General features: G+C 31.5%; 2 protein-coding genes across 3 annotated transcripts in view; one reads left to right on the top strand and one right to left on the bottom strand.

Moving 5' to 3' along the window:
* Window positions 1-13831, bottom strand: part of LOC106779835 (protease 2) — a 17670-nt gene extending 3839 nt beyond the window's left edge. The window contains exons 1-7 of one of the 2 annotated variants that reach the window (XM_022776719.1): window positions 13372-13830; window positions 12065-12231; window positions 11450-11672; window positions 11200-11344; window positions 10912-11115; window positions 10675-10809; window positions 2542-2670 (exon numbers count right to left, since the gene is read on the bottom strand). In XM_022776719.1, the coding sequence (XP_022632440.1) occupies window positions 2542-2670; window positions 10675-10809; window positions 10912-11115; window positions 11200-11344; window positions 11450-11672; window positions 12065-12231; window positions 13372-13742 (1374 nt within the window). In that variant the 5' untranslated portion in view covers window positions 13743-13830. Of the gene's footprint in view, window positions 1-2541; window positions 2671-10674; window positions 10810-10911; window positions 11116-11199; window positions 11345-11449; window positions 11673-12064; window positions 12232-13371 lie in introns of both variants that reach the window. The other variant, XM_022776720.1, reaches the window with a different exon arrangement.
* A 3875-nt stretch (window positions 13832-17706) lies between these two features.
* Window positions 17707-23911, top strand: LOC106779855 (lysosomal Pro-X carboxypeptidase-like). Its single transcript, XM_014668066.2, has 9 exons — window positions 17707-18103; window positions 18190-18376; window positions 18632-18765; window positions 18856-18968; window positions 19474-19717; window positions 21352-21504; window positions 21827-21906; window positions 23133-23182; window positions 23688-23911. The coding sequence occupies exons 1-9, from the start codon at window positions 17711-17713 to the stop codon at window positions 23837-23839; spliced, it is 1506 nt and encodes a 501-aa protein (XP_014523552.2). The 5' UTR covers window positions 17707-17710; the 3' UTR covers window positions 23840-23911.
* The last annotated feature ends 300 nt before the right edge of the window (window positions 23912-24211 follow it).

The raw sequence follows: 24211 nt of genomic DNA, 5'->3' as shown, positions 1-24211 counted from the left end.
ACTCTGCAGTGTTTTTGAAATATCTATTTATATATATATATATATATATATATATATATATATATATATATATATATATATATATATATATATATATATATATATATATATATATACACATATATATACATACATATATATATATAGATACATATTGTTGTAATTAGAGAATATTTCTTTAGAATCTTCCTAATTAGAGAAAATAGATATAGAATCTTTTATTTTATTTTGTTTTCCTAGTTTCTTTATTTCCCTTTTTAGGAGAATTAGATTGTTACAAATAGAGGATACGAGAATGTATTTTAAATAAAAAATTCTGAATAATAAATTTCAATATTATTTTCTACTTGGTATCAAGAGCTTTCGATCTTGGACCTCCATTCTGCTGCACCGTCGCACCGCCGCCGCTGTCCGACCACCGTCGCTGCCGCCATCGCCGGTTGGGGTCGTTGATAGGGCAGAAAGGTGCACCCAACTCCAACGACCACAACGCTGGAAGTCGCTCCGTCAAAGGAGCCGCCACGCGCCTCCACCGTCGCCAGCGCATGTAGCCCAGGCGCCTACCTCCGGCGAGACCCACTCACCGGCGCCACCACAGACAGGGTCGCCAGAGCGCCCTGAGTCCATTCCTAGGGTCGATGACGACTCGTTTGGGCTGTATTTGAGCAGATCTGAGTTTTAAGACTTTTTTTCTGGCGAGACCCACTCGCCGTCGCCGCCACAGAAGAGTCGTCGGAGACTCCTGAGTCTGTTCCTAGGGTTTGTGACGACCCGTTTGACCTTTTCTTGAGTAGATCTGGTTGTTTAAGTTCTACTCCTTTTTTCTCGTGTGACCCATACACCGTCATTGTCTTGGAGACTCCCTCGTTGCGTTCTACGGGATGTCTGAAGTAAAAATTATTCCTTTGAAAGCAATGGATGAATCAATGAGTAAGTCCTCTGGATCATGCACTCTGTCCATAAAAGGTCAGATTTGCCTCAATACTGTTGATCATGTGTCTCAAGGTATTTGGATCCTTGATTCGGGTGCAACTGATCATATGACACCTTTTAGTGTGTCCTTCGACTCATATGGTAAGAGAAATAAAGAACAACTTATTAAAGTTGCAAATGGTCAGGGTATACCTATATGCGGCTCTGGGAATATAATTTTGGACTCATCTATTGTATTGAAGGATGTTTTACATGTTCCTCAATTAGCTAACAATCTTATCTCTGTGCAAAAACTCACAAAGGATTTAAATTGCTCAATAACATTTTTTCCAACTTATTGTGTTTTTCAGGATCTTGCCACGGGGAAGACAATTTTAACTGCTAAAGAGCATAGTGGGTTGTACTTTTTAATGTTTGATGACCAAAGCAACACGAAAATCATGAGTCAACAAGCAACATCTAAGACGTGGACAAAATCTCAAATATGGTTACATCATAAAAGGCTTGGGCATCCTTCATTTAGTCTTATCAAGTCCTTATTTCCCCACTTGTTTACCAAAGAATCTGTTGAGTCTTTTAATTGTGATATTTGTCAATTTTCAAAACATCATCGTTCATCTTATCCTATTAGTCATAAAAAGAGTATTTCTCCATTTGATTTAATTCATTCTGATGTTTGGGGTCCTGTCATAGATTCTATTTCTAGAGCCAGATGGTTTGTTATCTTTATTGACGATTGTACCTGTGTCACATGGACATACCTTATGAAAAATAAATCCGATTGGCAGTATTTGCTATTGAAATTGAAATTGAAATCATGTTGATACGCTATTTCATGTGATTTTTACTATAAGTTAGATACAAATTACGATAAATTTTTTAAAACAAATCTTTGTGGTAAAACAATTTTTTGTGGATACACACTTGTAAAAAGTATTACATCGACTAAGTATGCTTGCTTAATGGAAAATCTAAACAGAAAGTAATCTGCAGATAGAATACCACAAGGAAACTTAAAATCATATAATATTCTATTTGCTTGATGTTTAAATTTCATTTTAAGCAAGTAATCTACATTGTGGTGTCTGTTTTATTAAGCAAGATCAAGGGCATCTCAACAGGAAAAATATATAAAAAATTGTTATAAAAATGAACAAAATTAAAAAGTTAAAGACTGCCATTCACTTTCTCTGCAAACTTTGAGGGGCAGCGATTTTCAAAGTAGTTCAGCTTAATATTAGCAGTTGGAAGAAAAGTCACAAAATATATCTATAAATTACAAATCAGGTTAAATTAAGAACTGTTTAAAAAGACACTTTGAATATAATTTATAATCAAATCTTCAAATTATGTTTTTAAATGGATCATGGGGAATCATGCAAAGTAAATCATTAAACACACCCAAATACATATTGATAAACTATAGAAAAATCAAGGATGTGAATTCTTACACATGTATTCAGCACCATCCACAGAACACCCACAAAGTTCAATATTAGTAGAGACTATTATTTGTAAAATCTTTACATGCATATTTACAAACACTAATTATGAAATCATCTGAGTCTACAAATTGTGTATTGCATTCCTAATTATTAGTAATCATACCACGGGTGATGAAAGAACCACACGGTAAACCATACGGAGGAAGTCATGATTTGAACCTGGACTGACACTGCATGTATTTGATGGCAGAGGAAAGTACCATGGTTTCAGGTCTTGAATATATGATTGATGCTACAAAGAAATTCAGGGTCATATGTTAATGTATGTAGGTTTTAAATTGGAACAAAAAAGTTCATTTATGTTTCATCGTAATGAAACTTTGTACAGAAAATAAGCACTGGTACATTCCAAGGTCAATCGCAAACTACTAGCCAAAGAAAATGTCTAAATAGTTCACAATCTCAGAAATAGATCCAATCCAATGACGTTCATCAACCACTTTGGAGTTCAACGTCCATATTCAAATTCATCAACCACTTTGGAGTTCAACATTCATATGCAAAGGCCTATGAAGATGATTCTCCCACCTCTCATTAATGATCTTCCAAACAGATTCATAACCATGAAAATACCAATAATGTTAAATTGGAAACAACTACACAAATCAATGGTTAATTTTGAACGAGAAAGGTCTAGAAGTTTTACTTTTTCTTAATATTATTAAATTTACATTTAATCTTCCCTTATGCACAATCCATCTTGTCACATATGAAACCCATTGTGGGTTTTATATGTGAATCTAGTAACCCAAAGACCACCATGAGAGGTACAAAAGTCTGAGGTAAATGGCTACAGTCTTCCAAAAGTGACTACCTAATATTACATTGTGAACTTTTCTCCCCCAACTACAATTCCAAACTTGCTTGTTTCGACTCTTCAAAGCTGAACAAGCTCATAAATGATGCTTTCAATTCATGAAGGCATGCTAGAGTCTACCATGGCATGGCAAAATCTAGTTATACCAAGTTTAATCAAGTATCTTCCTTTAGTAAACTTCTTCAATGGTTGATTAGCATTGCTCTATCATAAATGGAGGTGGTCATCCGTCTTCCCTTCTTGATAGTAAATTGAGGGACCAATTGATGCTTCTCAAAATCTTCAAAGATCAAATCAATGCAACAGGTAGAACTTGGAGTCCAGTAAAAATTATAATTGTGATTTTACATCAATTCTCCACCTTTTTGAAACTTGCAGCATTACCAAAATCCATTTACACTACATTCTAATCTCAAACAAATTCCATAGCATCATTCCACATCTTAAGATGTCTGAGGTAGCCAATGAGTAAAGAACCATGCTCCCTTTATGGTTGTTCATGAGAAAGTCAAAAACTGAATCCCCCTTTTTTTATCTATTCACTCATTAGACATACTTGTACATCCTATTATCTTCAATCCTTCCTTATACTCGTTAAAGATTACATCAATTTTTTACATTGCTTGTTTTAAAAGTTTCTTTCTTACGTCATAATAAGGTGGAGGCTTATAGCCAACACCATATCTCAAAATTTTCCTAAAGTTGGATTTCTATTAACATTGAATGGAATGACACTTGTGTAGAAAAATTCAACAGCTTGAGCCTCAATTTCCTTTATCCCTTTTTTGTATAATTGATTTAAAGTAAATTGAAAAATTAAATTTTTCCTTTCATTTATGTTTGAACATCCTACTACAACTTCGAATGGTATCCATCCTTTCATTTATTCATCATCAAACTCTTCAATGTTATTAAACCATTTTTTCTTCATTGTTGCTTGTTAGAATTTATGAGTATTAGAGACAGTTTTCAGATTAATGAAGAGTTACAATTATTCATGAAGAGTTACAACCATTCATGAAAAGTTACAATCAAGAAATGTAACTAATCAGAATCTGATATCTCTTGGATTTGAAAGATGCCTAATCAACATCTATATAAAGGGATCTTGTGCTCTATTGAAATAAAAGACTTTTTCTCTACATTTTGTTATTCACTTAACACACAAATCAATTCGCGAGAATTTTATTCTTGTTTGACGTTAATACTAAGGTTGAGTACTATCATTGTATTTCTTCTTTGTATCTCAAAAGCGGATTTCATGATCCCTTCACACTTATAAGGGACGAAATATTGCTTTTAGGAAAGTTTGTATTCACGCCTAGAAGATTATATCAAGTCTACATTGTTGTTCATCTTGTTTTCCTAAATTCTTGGAAAATTGTTCCAACACTACTTCCTTAGCCTCTCCCACAACTTTCATCATGACAACTTTAACTTCTTTTGGCACTAAGGCACAAGGTTTAAAACTATATATAGTACCAAAAAGAAATAGTTGAATTTGATAATTCCTCCAATGGATGTCTTTAAGCACTGACATTTTTTCCATTGGCCAAGACATCTACTCCATGTTTCCACCCAACATGTCTTATTTGGTACAAGATTTTTACTTCTAGGTCTAGGAATTGAGGATGCATTTACATTGGCATCAAAATAATTTGAACTCGTCTCACTTTTGGACTTATAAAATTTTTGCATCTAAACATGAAATAGAAGAAAAAAGCAAACTCTGAGAAAAATTAATAAAAAACAAAACAGATCTAACATAAAGAAAAAATAAATAAAAACAGAAAAAGTAAATAAGAGTCTACTACTAGGCAGCGCGATGTATAGGCAAAATTGAGTCATGCTCCTCAAGGCACTCCAAACCAAGGTTTCAGCGGACAAAAGTTCAAAAGTGGACAGTGGCATAATGCAGCAAACTGCAGCAGATGTCGTGGACAGCGACAGATAGACAACACTTTTACTGAACAAAGACAAGACAGAGATCAGCAGAACGGATGGACCTGTTCTGATACCAAGTTGAAGATAATACAAAGGATTTAGAATGAATTTTGAGAGAGTTAGTTGTCCTCTCTTAGGTTTTTATATTTATAGTAGTTTGAGATACATTAGTTACAATGGATAAGAGGGAAAAGAAGAGAAATCTAGAAGATGCTTCTAGCACAAAGCATGCTCCTAGGAACTACGTTCAGCAAAAAGTACAATAAATCCTATTTAACACCATTTATTATAACACTCCTAATTGTGATGGTCTTACTAGTAATGAAATCCCTTTTGTAGAACCTATTACACAAGTAGACCAGAATTTAGAGCTCCCAATTGCTCTCAGAAAAGGAACCAGAGCCACTAAACCACCTCACTCTTATCTATCCTTTGAAAAATTCTCACCTATCCATAGAACCTTTCTCACAAGCCTAAATATTACAATCATACATTCTTTTGTACCAGAGGTATTAATTGACAAAAAATGGAAACAAGCCATGGATTTGGAAATGGAGGCATAGGAGAACAATAATACTTAGAAACTAGTTACCTTACCACCTTGAAAAGATAAAGAATAAAAATAAAAAAAATAAGAAAACAGTTGGGTGCAAGTGGTTTTGCACAGTCAAAAACAAGGCTAGGACTATTGAAAGGTATAAGGCCAAGCTGGTAGCTAAAGGATTCACTCAAACTTATGGAGTGGATTACTTGGAGACCTTTGCACCAATTGCAAAAATGAACACCACTATTTTGGCAGCTAATCATGATTTGAACTTGTATCAATTTGATGCGAAAATGCATTTCTACATGGGGTTCTTGAGGAAGAAATATACAGGAGGTAGGTATATAGGGTAGATTAAGGCCAACATAGTTTGCAAGCTGAAAAAAGCACTATATGGGTTGAAATAGTCACCTAGAGTATTGTTTTAGATATTCACCAAAGTCATGATGAGCCTTAAATACAAATAAAGTCAAGGGGGCGACATTTTGTTTATCAAGCATTATGATTCATGGTCTATGTGGATGATATCTGTTAGGTATCTGAGTATGAAACCTAACCAGAACAACCTCTCACACTCAAAACACGCAACAGAACAATGAACGAATGAATTACTTTTATTGATGGTAATATAATTCTATAAACAAAGGATAGTTGGGAGCATAACCTCCCTAGTATGGGAGCATAAACTCAATAATCTAGCTTTATTTATAATAAATATTTTCCGCCCATCTTATACTGAATATTTCCCTAGAATATATCTTTATTTAATATAAATATCTTACACTAAATGTTTCCCTAGAATATATCCTTATTTACTATAAATATCTTATATTGAATATTTTCCTAGAATAAATCTTTATTTAATATAAATATTTCCCACCCATCCTAACTATTGTAGCATTTAGGCTAGTCACTCTTCAACCGATCGGCTCCAACTCTTCACCGCCTTCCACCGTTCAGCTTACTTTCGCCTGCCTCCTACCATTCGGCTCCAGCTCTTCACCGCCTTCCACCATTCGGCTTGCTTCCCCCTGCCTCTTGCCGTTCGGCTCCCTTGCCTTCTATCCTATCACCTTATATCCTAACAATATCATTGTTACTGGAAATGATGAAAAGCAGCAACAAAGATTGAATCAATGTCTTGTCAAAGAATTTGTAATCAAAGACTTTAGGAAAGTTAAATATTTTTTGGGAAGTGTAGTAGCCCATTCCAAGAAAGGGATCTTCATATCTCAACAAATTATTACAAGAAACAGGTAAAACAGCCTACACACTTGTTGATCGAAATTCAAAGTTGGGAAGTGTAGCGGATGATATTGTTGTGAATAAAGAAATGTACCATAGACTTGTAGGAGGACTTATTTATCTATCTCATACTAGACCAGATATTGCTTTTGTTGTGAGTCTAGTCAACCAATTTATACATGAACCAAAGGAAACACATTTACAAGTTGCTCTTAGAATTGTCTAGTATTTGAAAGGAACACCACGAAGAGGAATTTTGTTCAAAAGAAACAAGAGTGTTAGTCTAGAGACATATATTGATGTTGATTATGCAGTTCAGTGTGGGATAGAAGGTTTGGATATTGTACCGTTCTTGGTGCAAACATAGTAAGGTGGAAGAGTAAAAAACAAAGTGTGGTACCTAGATCTAGAGCTGAAGCAAATTGAGTAATGGCTCAAGCAATATATGAACTGTTATGGCTGAAAATTATATTGTATGACTTAAAGATAAAGTGGGAAAAACCTATGAGGTTGTATTGTGACAATAAATCTACAATCAGGATAACTCACAACCCAGTGCAACATGATAGAACTAAACATATCAAACTAGACAGACATGATCAATGAAAAGCTTCCCAGTGGCATGATTTGCACTCCATACTACTCAAGGAAAGGTTGCAGAAATACTTACTAAAGCTCTAAACAGCATTAACTTTGAAAGAAATATATCAAGCTGCGAATGGAGAATACTTATCACATGCTTGAGAGGGAGTGTCAAGATATTTTGAAAAGTTTCAAATTTGATTCCTATTGTTTTTAATTATGTATATTGGCTATATCTTGGTTTTATTACTAGCATATCAATCCCACAATCTTAGGGATTTGTTTCCTACAATTGGCAATGCTCATTTCCAAATTTATCCAATTAATGCATGTATGTATACATATCATATGTAATGAGACTGAATTAGAGAAAAATTATTTTAATCTAAATTTAAGAGTCTACTCTCATGACTCAAACAAAATATATACGAGATTTGCTTCATAAAACACATGTGGTTGAAGCTCATTCAATTTCTTCTCCTATGGTTTCCAATTGCTAGTTGTTCAAACATGGTACTGATATGTTTGCATATCCTACTTTATATCAATCAATGATAGGTTCTTTGTAGTATGTCACTCTGATTTGACCTTGTTGTAAACAAAGTTTGTCAGTCTATGGCCAAATCATTTGATTGTCACTAGTGCTATGGTAAAACGTATATTGAGATATCTTAAAGGAACTATGTTTGATGGATTACACATTCAATCTGCATCACTTGATCATCCTTTGTCTTTAAAAGCCTTTTGTGATGTTGATTGGATATCAAATGTTGATGATAGAAGATCTACTTTATGAGCAGTAATCTTTCATGGTCCTAATTTGATATCTTGGTGGTCTCGAAAGCAGTAAGTTATTGTTCATTCTAGTACTGAAGCAGAGTACAGAAGTTTAGCATAAACTTTTACTGAGCAATCATGGATTACTACATTGTTTACTGAACTACAAATTTCTTATACTACTCCAGTTATTGTGTGACAATCAAAAGTGTTGTGTCTATTTTCTCACAATCAAGTATTTCATAATCGTACTAAACACATGGAGATTGATGTTTGCTTTGTAAGAGAGAAGGTGATGGCCAATAAACTATGTAATCTATCATATTCCAACTCTTGATCAATGGTAGGATGTTTTCACCAAGTCTCTACCTTCAGTTTGTTTTATATTTCTTCGGTGCAAACTCAATGTGAATAATTTTTGTTCTGAAAAATCTTCTCCTTGAGTTTGAGAGAGATATTAGTAGAAACAAGTTAGTTTGTACAGTTTATATAGACATCACATGTAAGTCATTTTGTACAGTTGTAGGTTTTATTAATGAGTTAGTTAGTACAGTTGTCAGTTTGTGTATATAGCTGTCAGTAAGCAATGCCTATAAATACATTTTATACTCATGTTTTCAGTGATAATAAAATTCTCAGTTCATGTTTAGTTCATCATCTGTAATTCTATCCTCACTTTCATTCTTCTAAGAAAATTCATAAACTTGTACAAGTTTGCTAGTTGACCTGTTGGTTTGATGGCCATGTTCGTACTCACAGAATATTATGGCTAATTTAGGAAAGGCTTAATACTGTTTTTGGTCCCTAGTTTGGGGAGTTGTGTTCAAAATAGTCCTACCTTTTTTAAAAGGTAACAAATGATCCCAACTTTTGAAAAAACGGGTCAAGTTAATCCTTTTTGCTAACGGCGTCAAAAATTTAACGGTGCAGCTACCACCCTGGACAAAACATATATAACGTGTCAATTTTGAATTTAAAAAAAAAATTGACACATCAGCTTCATCTTTCATCTCCACCAACCGTGAATTTAGGCTTTTTTGCCTCATGCCTGCTGCGCCGCCGTCTCCTTCTTCCTCCCCCACAAAATCAGTGACAAGCTCCTTCTGGTTTCCATGCTCAAAATTGGAAGTAAAAATGTCAAAAAGTTCAGGATCACCAATATTCCCCTGCCTGTGATTCGCATGATTGCTCTGCTTATCACTACCCAACAGTCATCCCAGAAAAGAGATCATCAGCATTTTCTTTGTTCTAACTTGTGTGAAATGAAACATCAGCAAATGGATCATCATCATTTTTTATTTCTTGACTAGCCCCGATAGAGCTGCTAAAATCTCCAAATAAATCATTAACCAGAGGAGTGGATGTCAAAGTTGATATATTTTGATCTGTTACACTGTTTAGAGTGTCCTCAGTTCGGTGATAATCATCTGAATCACCCGTGTCTATCAAATTAGCCAGCTCCACAACAGCAGCATTCTTTGAATTAATTGCAGAGTTGTTCGATGGACTCCACCTAAAAGACTAAGAACCTATCCATCAAGGGGCCAAGTGCTGAATTAAATTACACAGGTTACAACTGGTGGGTTTTGGGGAGGGAAAAAACCCTAAATTCATGGGTAGGTAGGGGTGGAAGATGAAGGTGATGTGTCAATAATTTTTTTTTTTTAAATTCAAAATTTACACATAATATTATCCCACTGTGCCACGTATGAGACAATTCAGTATGTTTTGTCCAGGGTGGTAGCTGCACAGTTAAATTTTTAACGCAGTTAGCAAAAAGGATTAATTTGACCCGTTTTTTCAAAAGTTGGGATCATTTGTTACCTTTTAAGAAAGGTAGGACCATTTTGAACACAACCCCCCAAACTAGGGACCAAAAGCGGTATTAAGCCTTTAGGAAATGAGAAGATGAGAGGCACCGAAATTCACTATAGACATGCAGATGGTGCATAGTATACATGTCATTGCAACATAATACAATTTAATATCTAATGGCTAAACTGGTAATATAGACACACCAATACAGCAATTCCGATTCTGGTTTTCTGGCCATTTCAATTATACTCTTCAAAACATTTCTGCATCTTCCTTAAAGTACTACATTCGATTAGCATTGGTTAAGCATTATACACCCTGGAAGGTAAGACAGTACAAACTCGTTGGTGTCATCATATTGGAGTACATTTTGTGGTACACGGGGAATATTCATCAGGATCAAATGGTTTGATGCTATGCTACAGAGGTGAACAAGAACAAAATATGAAGGCATAATAAACCTTTCAATACAGTTATAAACAAAAATTCCTAATAAATTGAAATTCATATACCTTCAAATCAATTTGCAAAGGAAAGTTCAATGAGCATAGCACAGGAAAACCTTTGTTATTGAAGAAAAGAACCAAATATCCATCAAAAATGTCCATATCATATATGCCCATGTCATTGTCTGGAAGGATGATATTCTGAAATTAAATAAGCATAATGAAGAGGATTTAGAGACAATTCACACACCACTCATAGCTAACAGAACTCAAAATTGGGATGTATAAAACTAATAAAAATACCTGCAATTTAGTTGACTCTATATCTTCAACCCGGCATCTAACCAGGTAATAACCTTGGCCAGACCACTGGGATTCAGGAATAGGAGCATTGGTAAGAATATAAAATAAACCAGAGTGGTGTTCCACAAAGTACTGTACACCAGAAGTACGACTACATAACTTCTGCAAACCGTTTGATGGATTGACGGAATCTATAACATAAACCTGTGATAAGAATCAAGATCAACAAATCACTAGAAAAGAATAATATCATTCTGTATTCATAAAACAAGACAAGTGAATCCCTTCCTCGGATGAAGTTCTTGAGTTTGAATTCACTGTTATGAATTTCCCATCTTTCGTGCTTGTTATGTCCACACAAAAACTGGAATCATTTTCAGTAAATACTGGAAATTCACATAGATGGTCATATCCAAGTTTTCTGCAGAGAACTCTGCCATAATAACATATGACAGTTAGGATAGCATCTTACACTGAAACCCATTCCTTTTCCCACCACTGAAAAACTAACAAGGAAAATCTGATGATAAGACTTTGCCTGTAAGGTCGCTGATTTTCATCTGATTGAGTATAAAACAGAGAGCTTGCATCTTGAGCCCATGCCAAACTAACAGCACCGTTAACTTTTGATTTTGGGTCTATTAATCCACTTCTGAGGTCTTTTACCTGAAGTGTGTATTGTTCCCCACCAGAAATATCAAGTGTGTATGCAAGGTAGTTGTGGTCAGGTGAAACTCTGCATGTTCCAACATTGACATACCCTACAATTTTGACTATATTGTCAACAATCCTCAATAGGAGAAAAAAAAACAAGAATTTAAACTACAATTTGAAGAATGAGTACAAGTGATCCCATGAAGGCTGGCCAAAGGACCAAGCTATAGATCTTTAATATTCAAGAGAAGTAAGTTTATTAATCAAAGATACCAAGCTTGTATCTGTTTGGATGTTTGCAATTTTACAATTTCAACAACAATTATAGAAGCAGTAAACTGCTGTTTGACTAGCTCCATTAAAATAATACAGAGTAAGGATGCCATGTTTCTATCAGATACCCATCCTTTATTAGTGATAACTTCCTTTCCACAACTATTATAGCTGATTTTGAAAAGGAATGAAAACTCAATAAATGGTGAGGATAGAAGAGACATACCATATTTATCTGCAAGTTCATTCCAGTCAAGTAAAATCTCCTCCCTTTCTGATCTTGTCATTCCATAGTGAAAAACAAAATTCTTCAGCCAACCAGTTTTCTCCATTTCCAGCCTCCTACAGAGTACAGGATATTCCTTTCCCTCTGGAATATACTGGTAATACATCCTGAGAAAGAGGAGGTGAATATGAAATCAATTAAACTTGGAGTCAAAGTAAATAGGAACGGTACATTTCTGTAGTTAGCGGACATTAGGTCCCAGAAATTTTTTTTGTATTCATTTTCTGTTTTCACGTTTTATTACAAAAGTGTTACCTTATGTATAATTTGTTTCTAATTTTCAAACGTTTGAATAGGAAAAAGTTAAAACAATTTTCTACTATTTTCTGTTTTCAGAGATCTTAAACTTTTGAAATCCGGAAATTAAGTGAAAACAATGGCATGTTTGTAGTCTAAAGTGAGAGCAGAAAAAAAAAAAGGAATTCTTAAACCAAATGGTTCCTTAGTTTTGTATTTTTACACTGCTATCAACAGTCCTACATATGCATTATATTAGTTCTACTATTAACCAACTGACATAGTACACAACATTCAGCACGAGACACACAATTCTTCCACCTCAAGCAACACATGTGGATGCATATAAGGTGAAAGAAGGCAATCTTGAGAATAAAAGAATACATCAATAGTCAAGATTAGATCCAAGTAAAATCATTTTCAATTTTTCATGTATAGTTGTATGGTCAAAATTACTTATTCTCTCCTCTCACATCCAAAAAAGAGAACAATGTTATAACATTTGCTAATATAACATTAGCAAAATCGGGATATCAATTATCATACATCCAAAGCAACTCCGTAAATAAAAACTGTCAAAAGCAAAAATTCGTCCAGAAATATCTTCTCAGCTCTGACATCTCATCACTAATCTACTTCATCTTTTATTTTAGGATAATTCACTAATTTTGTCTCTAAATTTATAAAAAGAAATAGACTTTAATTCATATGCGTTGTTATTGTAAATTTTGTATAGGCTAAACAAACAAAGACTTCTTTAACACACTCTTATTAGTTACTAAATTTAATGAAAACGACAAAATCATGAAAGAAAATCTTTAAGCAGAATTAGACTCATAAGGTTTCACCATTTTCAATAAATTTCAAGTTATAGTGCGTATTCAAAAGCGGGTATAGCATTTCTCAAAACTTATATTGGTAATTTCAAAGACTACCAAGGTGCATTATACTTTACTTTTTTTCATAGATGAATAAAACAAAAAGAAAAAATGGAGAAAAGTGGAACTAACCAGGGTCCCCAACGTTCAGGGGGAGTGGAAACGGTGGGCGGTAACCGCGCTTTCATCTCAGAGGACAGAGCTGAACGGAGTTTGAGACTGTCAGCCATGAAGCCATCGGCGTAGACGTTTTCGCGGTTGAGATGCTCCAACAGATTCGGGTCCTCAACGTTGGACATCCAGTGATATGGGTCCTGCCACGTTTTACCGTGAACCGACACCGTGAATGGCACCTTCTTCGGAGACGGCGGAGCTTGCGGCGGGGGCGGAGAAGAGCTTCTCCGCCGGCACGTGGAAGAAAAGGAGGAAGAGTGTATGAATATGATGTTGCAGCATGACTTGGGGAGTGTGGTATTGGAGTGGCCAAGTGCGCGAAATGCCATGGAAGCAGTTCTCAAATTCGAAGTCGGTCACGTGTAGTAGACCGTAACCATCACATTAGGGTGATTCATTTGACTAATAATACTTTCACACACATTATACGGTAAAATACTTTGTAAAGGAAAAGAAAGAACAAATAACAATGTGGAATTGATTATGATATTTTCTAAACAAATCTAGGTATCAGGATTAGTTTAAAATTATATTACAATGAATAACAATAATCATGAACATCAAACCAACCACAAAATGACACATAAATAATTTAAAAATATTGTTAAAATATCATTATTCAATTAAATTAGAATAAATAATTTTTGCTTATGGAAATATTATTACTCTTCATTTGTTCTCAATACAACATTTTTTAGTAACGAGCTACTTCTTTAAAAACGATTTCACAATGCAACTAAAAAATAATTATAATTGCACTTTTTTATCTATGAACATTCTACTTCCTCAAATTTAATTTTATTTCCTTCTCGTTTATAGGTGAGTCTCTTTCATAATTCTTTTTTTTATTATAAACATTGTAAAACTTGTTGATTGAAAGTTTATAACACGTGGTAATTCGGAATGTTGAGATTCTACAGAGGGTCCTTAGACATCCAGAGAGACATTTAGCACTCACTTCTTTCAACATAAAAAGTGCAAATTATAACAAATATTTTCAAAAGCATGCGTACGTAATCCATTTTGATGATCAACAACTTCGTTCCGTGTTTTCATCAAGAGCTTTTCATTCCAAATGTTCTCGGTATCATGACTTTTTGGAAGTATACACCAATGACTTATATTATTGCTTAGTATGAAATTTACTATATAGCACAAATTTACTTTGAAATTTATTATATAATGTGAAATATGCACCATTTTGAAATTAAAACATGTGTTTCTATTTATGTTATAACTTTGCTAATTCATTTATCATATTCTTTGTTGTATAATAGCTGTCATTTATGCTTTAATACTCATTGCTTTACCTACATTTTATACTTTACTTGAGTATTTAAAAATGACATTGACATCAAATCTTATATCATGTAAAATTAGTATATTTGCTCTGATACAAGTTAAATTACTCTAATAGACTGTATGAAAATTGTTACATTGAGCTTATTCTTATTATGATACTATTCATATATTGTTCACACACTTTTATAGTGTTTTAACTCTTTTTGATAGGGAGAGCATCATGTTCTTCAATGGTTCGTAAGTGCTTTTGATGTTTTTAGCATACATGTATTCCATGTTACTTGTTTATTCTACCATGTTTTGTTAATATCCAACGGGGGAGAGTAATTGGAAATATGGTTTGTTGTTGGTCGTCATCAAAAACTGAGGAGATTGTTGATAGGGGAGCTTAAATTCTATATATCTTAGTTTTTTATTATGAACAATTAAATGAATGATTAATGATTTCTTACACAACAAATGACATAACAAATGTTTTATCTTTATCATGTTTGTACTAGATGATTAATTTCATTAATGTTGAATAAATCGTGTTTAAAACAAAATGATAATCTCATTTCTGGTATAAATAATCGATTAACAACGTATATAATCTGTTAAATTTTGCCATATCACTATAGAGTAATCGATTATACAGGTTGCATATTAAAACAGAGAGCAAGCCATAATAATTATACAAGTGAGATAATCTGTTAAGGATGGTTAATGGATGACTAATATGACTAAGTGTAGAAATAATCGATTACATAAGTTTGTTAATCGATTAAAACAAAGAACAAAATCTAATCCATTAAATAAATAGCTTAATTTGTTAATACTTTTAAATGAAGAAGTAATAGGCTTAAGTGTTTAAATAATCGATTATACATAAATGATAATATGTTAAAACAGAGAAAAAGCATAATTGATTATTTGCAATTAACATAATTGATTATAATGCGACAGGATTTGAAAATCCTATATATATGTGACTTGAAACATGTTTCAATAACGTTACAATTTTCAAATACTGACATTCTGATTGAGCTTTGATTATAAGTGGTTTCAAGAGATGTTCTTGGAGGGTCTACACTCTATGGGTTTATTACCCATCAAGATTCATTCAAGACTTTATGCTAAACTAGTTCTGATTCAATCTTCAATTGCAGAGTGTTTGTTACAGATCAGGTTCTTCATAAACCATCTGTGTATTGTGTACCAGTGCGGGTTTGCCAGGGGTTAAGGGTTGTGATTACTCTTGGCTGTTGTAAGAGAGTGAGGTTGTTCATCTCTTGTATTGTTATATTGATTTTGAGTGTTAAGAGGAGTGCATTGAGAGGGTTGTCTCTGTATTATTGTATACTCAATCAATTATAGTAGATTCCCTTCAACTAAGGTTGTTGAAGAAGGACTGGATGTAAGCTTGTGATAGCCGAACTAGTATAGATTGTTTGTGTGCTTGATCTTTCTCTACTCTTGTTGATTCATTACTATTTGTTTATTGATTTCAAGAAAGTCAAGAACTCATAAAGATTTTGAAAAGACCATTAAAAAGGGTTAATCCAATCCCCCCCCCCTTTTGGCTTAAGATATAAGGCCTTTCTATTCTTTCAGTTAGAATACTCATATGTATACATTAAAAATATAATGAAACCTTCTAAATTATTTTAGAAGAGAATTGGACATAACTCTATTGAGTGAACCACTATAAAATATTTGTGTTATACTTTATTTTGAAGAATAAAAAAGAAAGAAAAAAAATGGAAGCAGTGGGTACAAATGTAAAGGTTCCCTTTCAGTGTCACGAGTCTCATACAATTCATCGTTAAGAAAATAAACTTTGTATTTAAATTATATGACACGGGAAGCTTAACTTCTAAAAAGTTTCCAACGATTTTCATATTTTCTATAAATAGTATATGATTTTCACAGTACACTTAATGAAATTATTTATACAAGTGTAAAGTGAAATCAATTAAGATATCTTAACAATATCTCAATAATACTTATAAATATCGAGTTAAAATTATATAGATGTAATTAATCGCTAGCACATGCTAAATATTTGGTTAATATAAGTTATTATGCCAACTACATTGTCTTTAAGTTTTCTCAATATATTACTAGTCCATATAGCTACTAGTATTTTTTTAAGAGCAATTCTTTCACCTTTATTGGGTATATTCTCATATAGTTCTTGTTAATCGTTCTTGACATCTAAATATTACTATCTCCTTTCTCATAATGTTACTATCGCTTTTGTATGAGTGGGATTTTTTTTACCATATTGGTCGTGTTGGAGCTTCTATAAGTAAGAATGTCCTTACTCTTTCAATAATTCTTATTTTCTCATATTAGGTTTTCTTCGTATATTCTTTCTAATTATGTAGTCTTGATAAACCATATTACATATATTTTTATTATACCTTAAGAAAGTTGTGTGATGAATAAGTCTATAAAGAGAATGTTTAATCATATCTTAGAAAGACATTATTGGCGTTTAGTTATATTTGACTAGTTAAAAAGAGAGATTTATTATAAAAGAATTAATTGAGTTATTAAAAAATATATCAATACTTATTTATGATAGTAGTGAACTTTAAGTCTAATTCAATCTCATAAAATGAATTTGTAAAATAAAATTTATATTTACTTATATATTATAAATTGATTTTATCTTTTATTAACGTGAAACTTCTAACAAAGAAACTTGTTTTTGTGAAAGTCGTCAAATTTCATGATCTTTAATATATTTCAAGATGAAAAAGAATGTGTTGAGGAATGCATTAAAAATTACATCCCTAACCATAAAAAAAAAGGCTCATATTATAAAATGGGAATTAATAATGTATAATTTATCTTAATTTTGTTTAAGGCTGCCCACAGAAGCACTGATACACACAAGCTCTGAGGATCACACGCAAAAGATTATATGATATATAAGAACGTTTTGATTCATATATTTTCTGTGAAAGAAACCAATTAAGGCATACTCTTGTTTTTTTCCTTTGCTGCAATGAAACACCATTCCTTGTTATTTTTTCTTTTGATATTTCTCACATACTCACCCTCCTTCTCTGCAACACAATCTTGGACAACAATTCCAAGGATGAGTCCAATTCCTGAATGGGAAGCATCACTACACGATCACCCAGTTGCAGTTGATGCAGAAGAAATCAAATCATTTTTCTTCAAACAGACTTTGGATCACTTCAACTATAAGCCAGAAAGCTACACAACATTCCCACAAAGATACCTCATTAATTTCAAGTACTGGGGTGGTGCCAATTCTAGTGCCCCCATATTTGCATACCTTGGTGCTGAATCACCCATAGATAACTTCCCTAACAGCATAGGATTTTTAACTGATAATGCTGCTTCCTGCAATGCCCTCTTGGTATACATAGAGGTAATTTGTATATAGATCATTCTTTCTTTTCACTTTTTCTTGATTTTTTGGTTCTGATGATTAAATCTTCAATTGGATTCTTGTAGCACCGCTACTATGGGAAATCAGTGCCATTTGGATCCAGGGAAGAAGCATTGAAAAATGCAAGCACTATTGGGTATTTCAACTCAGCTCAAGCCTTAGCAGATTATGCAGCAGTGCTCAAACATATCAAGAACACATTACATGCCCAAAATTCCCCTGTGATTGTAATTGGAGGATCATATGGTGGAAGTTAGTTATCAGCATTCCTTCATGGTGTTTCAAATTTGTACCTTGGTTATGATCATTAGTTGAGTTCAACTTTCATACACTGTATAAAGAGTTTTACACAGTCAACTAATCAGAAATGATTACTGATATAACATTTAAGATGTTATCATCATAAAAATCAGCAAACTTAATATACATAACAGAATCTAATTAGATCATAATAAAAATGATTTTATAAATGATTTATTGATGTGGAAATAGGTTTGTTTTATGCAGTGCTTGCTTCATGGTTTAGGCTGAAATATCCCCACCTGGCCATTGGTGCTTTGGCCTCATCAGCACCAATCCTATACTTTGATAACATCACGCCACAAAATGGTTACTACTCTGTTGTCACTAGGGATTATCGAGTAATTCACCATCATTTGATACTTTTGTCATGTATTTATTTTGCTTACTTTTCATGAAATGCTTATTTTGATGAAGAAAATGATATGCAGGAAGCTAGTGAGACATGTTACAAAACTATACTGCAATCTTGGAGTGAAATTCACAGAGTAGCTTCTCAACCAGATGGTTTGGTCACTCTCAGCAAGAGATTCAACACTTGCCAGTATGAACATTGTCTTCTCTCTTCCTTTTGTTTCTAAGAAATATGATGGGTCTTTATAAAGAATTCGTTAAATAAAATGTTATAAAGTAGACTTTAAGTCTAACTCAATTCCATAAGATCGGTTTATAAAGTAAGGTCTGCACGTGTTAAGAAGTGTTTAAAAAAATGAGATTTGTATCTATTTATATATTATAAATTGACTTTATTTATAGGAGACGTTGTACTTCCAACGAGAGATTTCATCAATGTTAGTGTAATTTATATAAAACATTATACTGCTTTTAACTCAATGATTATAGTTTTTGTATCTTATATAATACCCAATTTCTCATTTTGTAGAATTTAGACTCAAAGTTGTATTTTCAAGAAAATCTCTAACAAGTTACATATAATCACATGTTCACATTCTTTATTAAGGGATGAAATTGATCTAAAACTGATTGCAATGCAATGGTATGGTGTTAAGCTTTATATTTGATTACTGAGTGAGTGTCACATTTTGCAGTTTATTAAAGCAACCTGATGAATTGATAAACTTCTTAAGGTTGATGTATGGTTATGGAGCTCAATATAATCAACCTCCAAAATATCCAGTTAATGTGATTTGTGGTGGCATTGATGGAGCTTCTCTTGGGAGTGATATCCTAAGTAGGATATATGCAGGTGTTGTTGCTCTCAAGGGAAACACCACATGCACAGTTAATGGTCCAGCTAATGAATCTGAGACAACTGTGGGATGGAGATGGCAGGTAATTATGAATTAATTGCATTTACAACTTTAAGCTTTTAGCATTTTCCTTAATTTGCTTATATTTGGGTGACACAATTTGGTGAAAGCATTAACTTTTTCTATCAAATTTATCATCTCATTGTGATGGATATGACATTCCAACAGAAACACAATAAATGGTATGCCTTAAGAAAAGTGAAAAAATGAAATATGGTTGAAGTTTGTTAATTAGTTGTCCACTGGCTACCTTACTTCTTTTTGTTTCAAATCATTGTTCATTATGTCTAATGAGACGTTTTTGTATAAAAATAAAGGATAATGATATTTTGACAACATTCTTTTAACAACATTTTAATATTATCTGTCATTCTTTCTTATTAGTTCAAAATCACTCTACAATCAATCATAATAATCATAAACATCAACATGAAAAATCACTCCATATTTAATCATAATAATCATAAACACCAACATGGAACAATCAGATAATGATACATAAATGATGTTAAAATATTGTCAAAAAATATTATCAAAGTATCATTATCCAAAAATAAATTGTATAAAAATTATCTTAAATAGCCAACATCATATGAAAACTTGTTCTTCCCATGGTTAACTATTGTTTTATAGGTTACTTGGCCATATCATTATAAAGGTGTAGGGTAGATATTTAATGAATTAGGTTTGCCTTGATTTTCCAATGAAGACTAGTCAATAGTCGGTCATAAAGGTACCCAATGTTCAATGAAAAAAAAAGTTAGCGAAACTAGGACAAGATACAATGGTATACACGAATTTGAATCTATTTTGAAAAAACTAAAAATCATTTGTTTACTTTTTCAGATTTTTTTTAAAGTAGTTAACATTAAATATGATAAATGTTAAGAACACATTGTTTGATTCACCTTTTTTTAAGATACTTTTTACTCTTGGTTGAGTTTTATGAAAATTTACAAAATTTGGGGAGTTTCCTTATTAGTTTAACGATTTTATAACATTTATTAAAATTTTATAAAAATTTTATATTTTAATTTAAATTTGATTTTAACTTTAATTTATAGTTTTGAAAATTTACCTTTCTTTTTCTCCACTAACTCTTATGTTCAATCCAAACAATTACACTTTTCACTCTTATAACAAGAACAAGTATGTTTGAATTTTGTTTGTAAAATTTTTTATATAGAATTCCATATTTAGAGATTTTTTATTCATATTGTACTCCTATAAACTAGTACTAAGATGAATTATTGGATCATATATTATTTATGAATTTTTTTTATAAGATTCACTAAAATTCAATATTAATTAATCCAACTCAAACCCGCTTAAAAAATAAACTATCTTTAGTCCAACATTTTAAAAGAATAAATTTATAAGTCTTCTTCTTTATAAATTATTTAACTTTTTATTATTTACTTAATATAAAAGTTAAACTCTTTTAAATTTTCAATCCTCATTTATCCTCGTTGTGGAATCTAAAAATTAGAAAGAGAAAATATCATATTAAAATCAATCAGTTAAATTTTCTCATTAAAAAAAGTATTTTTTGAACATAATTAAAAAAAGAAACAACTAATTATAAGTTATCTTCCAACTTAAAATTGCTAAATTATTTTATTTGAGTTTTAATAGTAATTACATTGTTTAATTCAGACATGTAGTGAAATGGTAATACCCATCGGCATAGGAAATGATACAATGTTTGAACCTAATCCTTTCAACCTAAAGAGGTATGTGGAAGGCTGCAAGAATACTTTTGGTGTTTCACCTCGTCCTCATTGGATCACTACATACTATGGTGCACATGTAATTATTCTTTCCTTATTTTAATTTTGTTTTTTATTTTAAATTATTAATTATGAATATATTATTTTTCTTCCTTCTATACAAATTCATTAAACCAAATTATAAATATATTATCTTTTATAAGAAATTTGTCTCAATTGTGTTAAAAATCCTATATAAACTACAGATAAGATCAATTTATAATAAGTAAATCTAAATTTCATTTTACAGACTGATTTTATAAAATTGAATTAAAGTTAAATCCACTTCTTAATTAATTGTGTTCACAATACTCTATATTGTATTCAAATTTGAAAACTCTAAATTATTGTTGCCAATGCAGAATATTAAATTGATACTTGGAAGATTTGCAAGCAACATTATTTTCTCCAATGGGTTAAAGGACCCATATAGTGTTGGAGGGTAAGTAACCTAAAATACAAAATTTGGCCATGTTATTATTATTTTCTTTTTTTACTTTATATGTTCTCATCTTTGGTTATGAAGTTATCATTTGATTTCAGTCGATGTTTTTTAGCTTTAAGAACTTCTGCAGAAATAAAGAAGAATAATAAAAATTAAACATTTCTAGTACAATTTGTTTAGAGCAGAAAAAAAATGGAAAAAGTGTTTTACAATTTTATTAAAATAGGTATTTTGACATCTCATCTAAATTATGTAAATATTATCAAAAAGGAAAAAAAATGAAAGTCAAAGTAAACCATGTACAAAATTTACTAAGCAAACTTCTTTCAAAAAATTAACTTACTCTAAACATTTTATGATTACAATGTCAATAAATGGAAATACAAATAAACTTCAAATATCTTAATGTTTTGACATTTCTCGAAATAAACCATCAATTATTTTTCTTAAACTATTATCATTTTTCTTAAATAATGTCTAAAAAAATATACCGTGACGTGAATGGAATATTATCCATGAGAAGATAAAACATAATCTTAAAATACAGAAAACAAAAAGTACTTAAGAAATCACTAAATAATAGAAAGCATAATAGGTATTATTGAATATTGAAAAACTTTTCAAATTGGTCCCAAAATATGAGTGAAATGAGAAATAATAGAAATAAACAATAGAATGTTCTTCTTTAACACATTTCCCATTATTTGTTGAACTATTGAAAATATGAAAATCTAACGAAGTTCAATCAAGAATAAAGCATAATCTAGAAAAGCGCGTTTTTTAACACTTCTAAATTCAACTAATGGATATCTACTATTTTGTTATTATCTATTTGGATAATGATATTTTGACAACATTTTTTTAACAATATTTTTATGTTATCTAAGTGTCATTTTGTGATTGGTCTATATTAGCGTTTATGATTATTATTATTATTGATTGTAAAATAATTTTGAACCAATTACAGAATGACATATAGATGATGTTAAAATGTTATCAAAAAAATGTTGTCAAAATATCATTATCCAATCTATATAGTTTTATTAGTTTACCAATTAGGTTGCAAAAGACAGCAACATTTTAGGAACTAAATTCGTGCATATTTGAATTTCTTGTTTCAAGTAAAAATAGAAAAAAAAAAAAAAATAATTTATTGTATCTTGGTAATATGCTTTTGGACAATATTTTAAAATAGCTATGTCTGAATCATCTAAATATTTCAGGGTTTTGGAAAACATATCAGACAGCATTGTTGCCGTTCATACAGTTAATGGTATGTTACCTTGGTAATCTCTTTATAACTATATTTTACTAAATGGTCCATTTTCTTTTATAATATATATGTTGCTAACTGTATACCTTTTCTAAATTACGTCACATTCAATGTGATACCACTAAGAACAATTATGATGCACTAATGTACAAAAACATTTTCTTGGATGTAGCATTAGCTAGCTACCAAGAATGTTTCATATGCTATTAAACCAAAGACAAAACATAAACCAGTAGTTTGTTTTTTATGGGATAACATTTAAGGTGAACCTAATATTTTGGGTAATGATATATAGACAACATTTTTTGACAATATTTGAATATCAATCATACGTGTCATTGTGTGATTGGTCTAAATGATACAATGACACCACAATGAACCAATCACACAATGATACGTATGATTAATGTTCAAATATTGTTAAAAATTGTTGTCTATGTATCTTTATCTTAATATTTTTAACTGTTTTCTATGAAATGATCGATAACATGAATTGTTTGTTTAGGATCTCATTGTGTGGATCTTTTGCGGGCAAATCAAAGTGATCCAGAATGGTTAGTAAAACAACGAAAGAAAGAGATGAAGATAATAAAAAGGTGGATATCCCAATACTATGCTCATCTTCATGCACTCAAAGACAACCCAAATGATTCGTGAAAACACAAGTTGCCAAAAAATAAATAAATTCATCTCAAACTGTGCAACAACGATTACTTTCAATACTATCCTATCATTTAATTGTTTAGTTTGGAAAATTATTCTTTACCATTGTTAAAATTTATGACCTCATTTATTAAATAGACGTTTAAATATATTTTTAATTCTTAAATTTATTAGAATAAATTTATTAAATAGAATTTATCTATATGTAAATTTAAATATATTTTATTTCTTAACTTTAAAAATAAATAAATATAATTATTTTAATTAATAACATTAATTTTTTTTATGTCAATTAGTGTTCTAGTATAATATTTATATTTGAATATATTAAATGTGATAAACAATTCAAATGTTAATATGAAATTA

This window comes from Vigna radiata, unplaced genomic scaffold (genome assembly GCF_000741045.1).
Source record: "Vigna radiata var. radiata cultivar VC1973A unplaced genomic scaffold, Vradiata_ver6 scaffold_169, whole genome shotgun sequence".
Taxonomy (NCBI): domain Eukaryota; kingdom Viridiplantae; phylum Streptophyta; class Magnoliopsida; order Fabales; family Fabaceae; genus Vigna; species Vigna radiata.
The sequence above is the reverse complement of the archived record's forward strand: the minus strand, read 5'-3'. Positions and strand labels throughout refer to the sequence as shown.